This window comes from Bacillus rossius, chromosome 1 (genome assembly GCF_032445375.1).
Source record: "Bacillus rossius redtenbacheri isolate Brsri chromosome 1, Brsri_v3, whole genome shotgun sequence".
Taxonomy (NCBI): domain Eukaryota; kingdom Metazoa; phylum Arthropoda; class Insecta; order Phasmatodea; family Bacillidae; genus Bacillus; species Bacillus rossius.
In genome coordinates this window covers 341,982,430-341,993,069 of record NC_086330.1, presented here as the reverse complement: position 1 = coordinate 341,993,069, position 10,640 = coordinate 341,982,430, and the positions used below count along the sequence as shown (strand labels likewise).

General features: G+C 35.3%; 1 protein-coding gene across 1 annotated transcript in view; it reads right to left on the bottom strand.

Moving 5' to 3' along the window:
- Positions 1 to 891: 891 nt before the first annotated feature.
- The window catches only part of LOC134528139 (terminal uridylyltransferase 7-like), a 57,082-nt gene continuing 47,333 nt past the window's right edge, over positions 892 to 10,640 (bottom strand). The window contains exons 13-17 of the mRNA XM_063361457.1: positions 9,760 to 9,906; positions 6,706 to 6,780; positions 5,648 to 5,870; positions 4,891 to 4,982; positions 892 to 2,591 (exon numbers count right to left, since the gene is read on the bottom strand). Of these exons, the coding sequence (XP_063217527.1) occupies positions 1,758 to 2,591; positions 4,891 to 4,982; positions 5,648 to 5,870; positions 6,706 to 6,780; positions 9,760 to 9,906 (1,371 nt within the window). The 3' untranslated portion in view covers positions 892 to 1,757. The remainder of the gene's footprint in view (positions 2,592 to 4,890; positions 4,983 to 5,647; positions 5,871 to 6,705; positions 6,781 to 9,759; positions 9,907 to 10,640) is intronic.

Genomic DNA, 10,640 nt, shown 5'->3' with positions numbered 1-10,640 from the left:
AATAAATTTAATGATGGTATTTTTTGTATTATTTTGGCCACCACTAACTGCATGCCTCAAATTTTCCCTTTTAGTATTTTCAGGGGAAAATTTGTTTACTCTGAATTTACCGGAACTCTTTTTGGTGCAAGAGCAAAGCCGAAAATTCATGTGGATTTAACATTTTTATTCATTATGCATTCACGTTTGTGCCGCATGTGTTAGACACAGCTCGCAGTAAGAGTGCTGGGGTTGTCATTACTCACCCTGGCTAAGGAAAATGGTGAAAATTGGACACTTTTTCCTTGCATCATGGTAAACAGTTATTTATAAATAAACACTTTATTGCCTGATAACTTAAGAGCAGTACTAAACTGGAAATATTCCTAAATATATTAGTAATTTCAACGCAAGAATCAAGTGCTGAAAAAAATGAATCCGGTCCTGGGAATGCTATTCATTTTTCAAAGACACTTAAGACTATTCATTTTATATCATTAATGTTCAGAATATAATATTAGTAGAAACAAAAAAAAAATTACCAGCTCTGTACGGTGCAAGGGTTATTATAAACAACAAATAATTTTGGTCATAATCTAAATATTAGGGGTGCAAGGCTTACTTGAATAAATATGGTCTATATACTCTAACCATACGCTCCTCCAGAGCAATATATTCTACTACGTATCCTTTCATCTCCACTTATCTTGCAAGATGAATAGAAAGGAGGAGGTCAGAAGTGGAAAATAACGCTTAACTACCACATCTACCTCTTTCTCTCTACACCGCCACTTCATCTATGCCATCTTCATCTTCTTGGAATCCACTTATTATGCACTGTAATATTACAGAAGTCAATTTAGCCTAATCATGAAACTGTAACACTTACCTCATCCTGAAACAAAAATTATATAAATTTTGTATCAATTTAATACAATAAACAATAATTGTAACTATACATACACACCTTACAATTCACAAGTATACAAAAAAACCATGATATATATACTGACATTCACACTAGTACTATTTTGGCAAAACTTTTCAGCTTTGTATTTTTGTGCAACTATATACAATGCTTGTCATGAAAATTACAAGTAATTCAAAACTCTGGGCCACTAAACTGTAATTAATTGTAAATTGAACATCTATATTTCTTATTAAAACCATTACCTACTATGATGATGCATAGTATGCAGTAATAATAAAATTAATTGTGCATTATCATACATATAACCAACTACAACATTTTATTCTTACTTCAAGGTTAAATTATGTATGATGTGGTTATATAAAACACCTCTATAAAAAAATATATATATTTTTAAAATGTAACTTTTAATAAAATGTACATAACCCCAATAAAAAAAAAACAGCCACAAAATTTAAATGTGCTACAACCTTAAGAAAAACCCTACATGTATCACAAAAACTGAAGCTTAAAACTGGATCAACAATGCTGTTGTATGTAATAAAGAATAACTGCAGTACAATACCTCTAAAATACTGGTCAAGTGTAAATTAATTAATCCAAAGACTAGCAGTCAATTAAGCGGTTTCAGGGTCAACTTAACACCAGTTACCAACATTTTAACTACTACATATTTGCTGAAACGTTAACTGCTAGTAATTTGTATTCCCAACAAACAATACTGCAGTGCACTGTCACAGAATGAACGACCAATAATAGCATGTACGTATAACGTACGTACGGGAGATAATACTCAAAAATGTCAAAAAGAACGTCTGGGCATCACACGGTGCTGTCAATGTGGAGGTCATTTTTTCTGGTTGTACTGTACCGTTACGTCTACAACCGGTGGAGTTTGAGGTGGTCCGTAAAAACAGAATGCGGCAGGGCGGGGAGGGGGTCCTTCGAATACTGCACGGTTCAACGGAGACACAGTTCCATTCAGCAGCCTCGGAGTTGGACCTGGCATCTTGTTTTCAGCAGAAAAACTGAACACAGAGTTCTGCGACACGTTGCTGGGACCAGGCATGCTCACAGCGTTACTAGCCTGGAATCTGAACGGATGAACTGTATTCTTGACTGTGTGCTGACGCAGGTTTGTGGAGTCTTGTGCTCTGTGTGGCAAAACAGGCGAGTCCCTATTGTCACCAAAACCACAATCCCCTCTTCGCATAGAGCTGCCTGCAGAGACTTGATTAACATTCTTGGGGATGAACAATGGGGGCACCTGTTTCGGACTCGCTTGCTGCAGGCTGTTGTTGCTCCGAGCTGCGAATGCAGGTGGCATTTTGTTGTACCTCAGGTTCTGGGCGTTCCTGGTCAAGTCGGTGTTCATGAAGAGCATTTGTTTGTAGGATCCCTGGAACGGCATGGCCGGCTGATGGGGAGTAAACCCAGGGTGCAAAAGTAGGGGCTTCCCAAGCTGAGGGACCAAATTTCTCGGGAGAGCCGAGTCGTTGCGTGGCGCCTGTCTTCTATCCATGCCCTGGCCATTTCCCCACTTTTGCTGCATGTTCCTGTGACGGCTTTGCTTCCTCAGTGGGCACTGTTTAATCATGTGATCAGTCTTCTTGCACAGGCGACAGCCTCTATCGTTCGGTGGCTCCCCTGATGTTAACTGACGTGGATCCAGGAAATATCTCTGTAACAAAAATACATTATTACATTACATTGCTGCAGACGCAAAACCTGTGTCAAATCTGAACATACAAAAACCAGCCAAATTTAATCCTGCACCATAATACGTACACACGCCCCTCGAGGTAACGCTCTAATTTGTTCCAGGGGAACAGAGCGCTGATAAAATATGTTTTTCCCATATGAGTGTACGTTAATCAAAATAATTTGTTTTCTAATCAGGTATGTGAGCCTGCTCCCATTTACAGTAATTTACAGTACTAATATATGCCTACACACATTTGAAGTACATTCAAATAAATATTGAATAACATTTTAAGACTAAACAACCTAAAATTACATTTTAAAAAATCACGCACAACCTTGTTTACATAAAAGGGCTTGGGAATAGCATTCCTAAGTAGGTGCTAACAACATTTCTAAGTTACAAAATAATAATATTAAAATAGCAGATATAGTTCAGTCTAATAAGAATTAAAACTGCAATAACTTAACATTTTCTATAGTTAGAAATATTATTTAACTTATTAACGTAATACTCAACACTGTTGTTTACTAAATGTGCGTGTGCCATGATCTGCCACTAGTGCATCCTAGTACGCATGAGGTAAATTAGCCATGAAGCTTTACTCTTCAGAGCTGCTGCTGGAATACAAAATGACGCAAAACCAACATTGGTTGAACACTAGGGCATCATCGAAGATAAATACGCAATGGAGGAAGCAAATAGCTATTACGGAAAGAGTAAAATATTGCTTGTTGATTCAACACATTATTTATTAAATAAATTTTAAAAAATTTTTTGTATTGTATTTAATGCTATTTAAGTGCTACTGCCATTGTGTGCGAACGGAAATAAAAATTCACATAGAAAAACAGCACTTTAAATCTATGACCCCGCTACTTCACATCACTACGTAATTTATTGGCACATTACTTCAAAACCAAGCTAATTGAACATCATTACTTTAGGGGGAGGGTGTACGACAAATAGTTGTCTTAAGAATACCATCTAAAGCTAAAACAAAATTTCCTAACAAAGCGATTTTGTCAGTTAAACCTCCTGAAAGCCTACTAACTTCGATATGATATGTGTAGCTTATTCAAGATGATATGATAACCTTACTACTATCATCATTTTAAAAGGTGATTTAAATAGGGGTAAAAATTGCAAGAAATTAATAAACCTTTTATGAGATCTGTAATTTAAGGTATTTTGTTTGTGCATAAATATGAATTAATCATTATTAATTTTGGTTAAGTTTTACATAACGTTTTAAATATATTTTTCTTTCTTTATTGTTTTACGGATTTATTTTGGTCAGTTAAAATTAAAGTGCGTGTTAATTACTTTTCTAGTTAAATTTAAAATTCTATAAGGTTTAAAAAGAAAGATAGGGGTGCAACACTCCAGGGCCTCAAGTTAGTGTGTTGGGAAAACCCAGTGCATAGGCGCATGACTGCGCAGCAATGGTAGGTTTGCTGGGCGGTCTACAGCCAGCCAATCTGGACAAACGATGCTGTAGGGCAATGTAACTTTCTACACTTTCATTAAACAAATTTCAGAAACGCTCTTTCCATATATGGTCATGTGTCTGGCTTTGTTTTGTGATTGGTCGGTTGACCCAAAGGGACATCGTTCCCAGATTGTTTCGTACCTAGACGACAATATTATTTCAGGAAAGTACAGGATTCTGAGGAGCTACAAACGAAAATATGTAACCGTCTCTTTTGGAATGCTTTTCATCAGAAGAATAATAAATCCCATGGTTAAAATAAAAATGTTTTATTTATAAGCAACCAAGAACAATTTTTTTTCAGATTGATTTTAGCTTGGCCTGGGACAAATTGTCATTAATTAGACCTGTGGTAGGAAAGCCAAGTGAGGGCCTGCTCGTAGGGAGGTTTCGTACTGAAAATGAGCGCAACCTTTTGGAAAGGGCACACAGACCCTGCTGAGACCCCTCTCAGGGTGTGATGCAGTCCATGTAGGAGATAGATTCGAATCATCTTAGTTTTGAGTACCACTTGCCAAGACTTGGTCTGATCTCAGCACCAAGCACTCTATAGTAATGAACGCAGTGGGCTCTTAAGGTATCCCATACGCCACCATACCGTAAGTGTTACAGACATGGACAAAAAAATGGCTTCAATTTAACTAGTGATTTATTTGGAATTTACACGTTCCCGTACACGTATTCTCTTAAGCTCAAAAGTATAAGCAAAATGGTGGCCCCCTTGGTGGTATTATTTGAGATTAATATTTCATTAAGTAGTTTGTAGACATACATTAATACACCTACCTCTAATCGTCCAATATAATCCAGACAGGATATCCTTGGTGTGCTGAACAGCTTATATGCTGTTCTGAATGTGTTGATAATGAATACCAGCACTGAAACATAACCCAAGTGCTGAGTAATAAAAAAAAATATAGATTTAGCATAATATAAGTTCATGAGAAATTAAACATATATTTCATCACAATTAATAACATGTGTTAGAAATCAATCTTAATTCCAATATCTTACAGTACTAAGTCAGAAACCCCACATTCTATAAAAAAGAAATTATTCTTCCCTGATTCACTTATTGTAACAGTCCATACCTCCAGCTAACTCTACTTGGTACAACTATTACATACATAAACATTTGAAGAATTTGCTGGGTTTGAACATACTGTTTAAATTTCGTACAAATGTTGCTCTAAATGATTTATGATAAAAATAGTCTCTCAAGAACAAAGGCAGATTTTAACTGGTTTTATCATCAACATCATCATCATGCTCAAATCCTTGACCAAAAATTCACATAGCACATTGGCTCTTCTGACCACAACACTGTTACATACTCACAAAAAAAAAATTACCAATAAAGTTTAATGCTTCAAAATGCAATACAAACTGCAATGGTACCAAAGTTTCTAATGAAAGAATTATTGATTACCAAAATTAGTTCCTCCGACTACGCAAGAGTAAATATGCCTGAAGGCAAGTTCCTTGACAAAATGAATGATCACAATGTACTACAAATATTTAAACTGAATGGCATCCCACTTACTTTTCCTAGACAGCCTTGCACCCAAATTGTGAGTAAGTTCAAATGGGTCCTCGATGGCCATCACTCTGTTCGTCCAACGTTTTTCAAAACAAAGCAGCGGCTTGAGCTGGCGGATGCTTATCACGTGCAAGTTGAAGTTAAACTTGGAGTAGAACTTCAGGAACTCCAGCCACAAGTCACTCACTGATGCTTTATTTTGGCCGTATTGATCCCACACTGATGGCTGGAATGTGAGAGTATCATTTCATCGCCATTTTTTATGATTACTAAAAGGCTTGGTTAAAATTTTCATGGGCACAGAATGTAGTAATGTAACAGCACCAACATGCAAATATTTGAATACAGCACAGCTGATAGCCTATTTTCATTTAATGCAATTATTTGTGAAGATTTTCTGTTAGTAATTATATCAAAATAAAATAATAGTAACCTGTTTATGTCATCTAAGGAGTAAATTTGTAACTATGTATGACAATCGTTCTTTTTAATAAAGCAGTCTGTTGCGAATATCCAACGAGTCTTAATATTTTCAAACAGTAAAAAACATGACATAGAACCTGAAAAATGTTATTGCCAAATCAGAGTACAGTAATGGCTCTTTAATCCAGAAATACCAGAATAAAATTAATATTTAATATATGGTACTATGATACTTGAAACCAGTCAAGATAAACACAGACCAAAAAAAAACAACAGGGTATGGCAAGGGTGCGAACTGGTGGTCAAAATCAAAAAACGCTCTAGTCCATAAAAAAAACTCCATCATTGCCAGGTTACAGAATGAACTACAGACATGCAATCCAGCTTAGGAAAACACCACGTTTGACAAGTCAAAGGCCGCAAGTAAGCCGTATTTCATGAATTGCGAATAAGTAGAACGATGCAGTTGAAGAGTTAAAGAGCTTTTACTGTAGCTAACAACCATCAAAAATAAATCACCAAACTTTTAAAAATAAAATTCAAAGTGTTTGAATAATTTTGTGACCACAATATATAATATAACATTACAGAAAATTGGATAAACTAAATTAATTTTTGTTACTTTGCAGTGAACTCACCAACTGGCCAAGATCATTGTAGAAGTAGGTATCAAACTCATCAATCATGAACTGTGATTCTTGTGGTGTACACAGCTGTAACCAGAAAAGAAAAATTCTAGATGAATCCAAAATAAACATAAAAAAGTTATAGGCCTATACAAAACAATATCAACTACACAGGATACCGTACCATAATGCAGACCATGTGCTAAGTAAATACATAATGTCAGTTTTGCTAACTGGAGAAAAAATCAAGTAAACGTTTCTTGAACTGGATCTTTGAAGTTTCGTAAGATTTTTTTTTTTTTTTTTTTCCCCATTTATCATGACTCCAAGACTTATTTTGCTTAGTTTTACACCTTATGTTCTAAGTTCCTTATTTTAATGTAATTGCTTCTCAAAACATTATATAACTTTTTTCACCCTTTGATATATCACACTTTAAACAAACTGCCACAACTCAAAAAACTTAATTTTGAAATAATGACCTAAGAAAATTATAATCTGCAATAATAAAAATTTTAATTTGCAGTTTTAAGTATATTTTTAATGAAAAAATTTGAAACCTGAGGAAGTGTGCATTGCTGCCAGTGTCCAGGCACACCATCAGTAATAACACATATACACGCAATAAAACAAAAACATATACATGCAATAAAACTAACACATGCACACAATAAAACACGTGTAAAAGGTAATACAAAGTTTATGCCAAATACTAGACATAGACATTATAAAATAATCTAACCCTCAATCCTATACAGTAAAGAGCTAACTTATCCTTTAATAATTTGAAAAATACACAGATTAGAAAACCATTCGATACTTAAAAAGATAAAATAAGTTTCAGGTAGGGGTGTGCGGGATCCCGACGCTTCGGGAAAAAAGTCGGGAAAATAGGCTTCCCGAAATGCCAGGCGGGAATTTTATTAATCCCGAATATTTTGGGAAATTGTTTAAAAATTTACAAATGTTTACTAATCATGTGAAAATGTTTTCTATCAATTCAAACTGTGTTTACAACAATATTTTTTTATGGATTCGTACATTTTTGAAGGGTTTCCGTACTATTTAAGTGCAAAACATCTTTTAAACGTATGCCGATCATAGCGACAGCTGTGGTGTGCAGTGAATTATGATAATCGTTTACACATATCTAATTGGAATATAAAAAATGTACACGGAGTACCTTAAATATTGTATGCGTTCATAAATATATTTCTTCAAGGGTACAAATTTGCAAGATACGTGAATAGTCAGTTATATAACGTTATTGCCGTCACCATCGAATACTTAACCTAAAACCACTGTGTGTCCTTAGACACAAACAAAACACATGCGCAATCCAACCTTTTCGCCAAAGATATAAGAAATACTAGACTTGCGTTACATAACGAAGCGTAACCGTTCTCATTACTTGATAGCAGTGGCGATGTAGAGAACTGTATTGGCACTTTGAAAAATATGAAATCACGTAGTTTTACACCACTGCTCACGAGTATCTAAACATCTATGATTTTGCTTTGGGAGAAAAAAATAGTTGTTTACTGTTTAGTTTGGCGGGCTTTGTCGGCGACTTTACGTTATTAAGGCTTGTGCAAAGTATCTGTTCCTATTTTCGATGCCGTTGTATATTAAAACAAACTAGCAGCCTACAAATAATGGATGTCGCAACCAATTAGCTTGTTACTTGTAAACCTAAAAGTGTTTGGAAGTATTTTGAACGTCTGACAGACAGTAAATCCCTGGCAAAGTGTGTCTCGTGAAATTTTTTTTGAGATGCAAGCATGGTAGCACGTCTGGCTATAAAAAAAGAATTTGAGGATGCTAAAAAATATGAAGTCGCCGCTGAAAAAAGGGCAAGTGAAGCAGACAAAAGAAATAGCAGCAAAAAAAAACAACTAACTTTGCAAGAAACGTTTAAATGGCCAATTTCTCATATTATAATTAAAAATTTGCTTTTTTTTTTTTTTTTTTTTTAATTTTCCCGATCCCGTCCCGTTTCCCGCGGGAAAAATTTATTTTTCCCGAAAATTTCCCGCAGTACAAAAACCTATTCCCGCACACCCCTAGTTTCAGGACTTCTATTTATGTTGAATATTTGAGAAAAAAATTTACATTCTATTACATAAGTTATTGAGCAAAATTTATCGTATGAAGCCATAATACGAAATATTTCAGACGTGTCATTAAGTTTTTCTGCTTCCGCAATGAACAAATAACATTCCATGATTCTTAACTCAACATCTAAATCAGTAATAATGACGGAAAATACGTAGTACTAGGCAGCACTGAGTGTGCAATATTGTATCTACATAAATACTTGAAATGTTGTTTATTGCTTGTTACTGAGTGAGAGCTATGATCACATACAATGTGGCATGCTATAAAATCACCTGAATGTAAAAAAGCCACAAATAAAAATGTGGCACATGATTCAAATTAATATACGCAGCAAAAGTGCCACATTTGTGGTGTGGCATTTTGTGAAACATTATCAGAAGCGTATGCAGGATTTCATTTTGGCAAGGGGGAAGGGGGAATAGAACTTCTTTGCCTGCTGTTTGCTATCAAATCCTTTCATTTTGTTGATGGGAATAATGGATTTTTTTATAGGAATTTGCATAGGTCCATAATCAATGTTAACCATGAAAATAATAACATGCCAATACTTCTATGTACGTACGACCTGTTGAGATACGCTGAACAAAGCAAAACTGCTTCTTCTCAACATATGGTTTAATGGGCAACCATAATATTACTGATAGACTGTGCAATAGAACTATAATACATTGAGTAAAAAATTACCTTGTTTTACAGCAACTTTTAAAAATAAAAACTAAAAATATATATATTTAAAAAGTGACACATGTCAAGTATCAAGAACTTTATATAAAATTCAGCCGAAAAATGTTTTTGACAAGGTAACTTTGTGACATTAAAAAAAGTGTGATTCACATCAGACAATCTTTAAGTTGTGATGGTACTGTTTGGGGTGTGCGATGTACTATCAAACCTGACAGCACATAAACCAAGATGCGCCGACCCAAGCAAACAACACAAACAACCCACCTCTTGCAGAACTGGTAGCACAGGAGGCTCGCAGCGCTGCAAGAAGAATATCAGCATGAGGATGTACGCGTACGACGACAGGCTGCCACGGGACGCATCGCAGATGTCGCAAGCTTTCGCGAACCTCTTCACCACGCAACCTAGAGTCTGGGCAGTACATATCAAGTCAAAACAAAGCTGTTACTGAGCAAGCACAGCAAAGCAACAAATTCCCCCACCCCCCAAGCAAAAAAAAAAACACACACTGATGCTACTTCATCTGAAAAGAGGTTGCAGTTACAAAAAATTTAAATATGTACAAACCATTGCCATTGCTTAACTGATAAGTATTTGAAAGTAAAAGTTGTAATGATGGTAGCATTGATTTAGTGTAACATGTGGTCTGTATATTAAACAAAAAATAAAATCTTGCATGCAGAAGTACGAACTGAAAAGTGATAATCCCATTAAAGCATTTTATAACATAACTCATTTCGGATATAGTAGTATTTATTAATTTATTCACTTGAATAACAGGAAACAAAATACCAGATGTCAAGTACAGGACATGCCTTTACTAACATTTATTCACACTTAGGTCAGCATAACCAAGTGAAATTAGTCAGCTTTGATATTTTTACAATCATCTTCAGAATTTGTGCTATTTTATCAGCTAAGAGAAACAAGGAGAACATTTTTAAGGTGTTATAGTTATATACATATTTTTTTCCACATGTGGGGACATTGCACACGCACACCCAATGAAATACAAAACATAGTATTTCCAGCGTGGACACAAAGCAGGTTGCTTGCACATCCACTCGATTGATACCGCTTGTCTGACAGCTAGCGACAGCGGAAAGAATATCAGCAAACAGATGGGATCCCAAATAAAGAGGAGG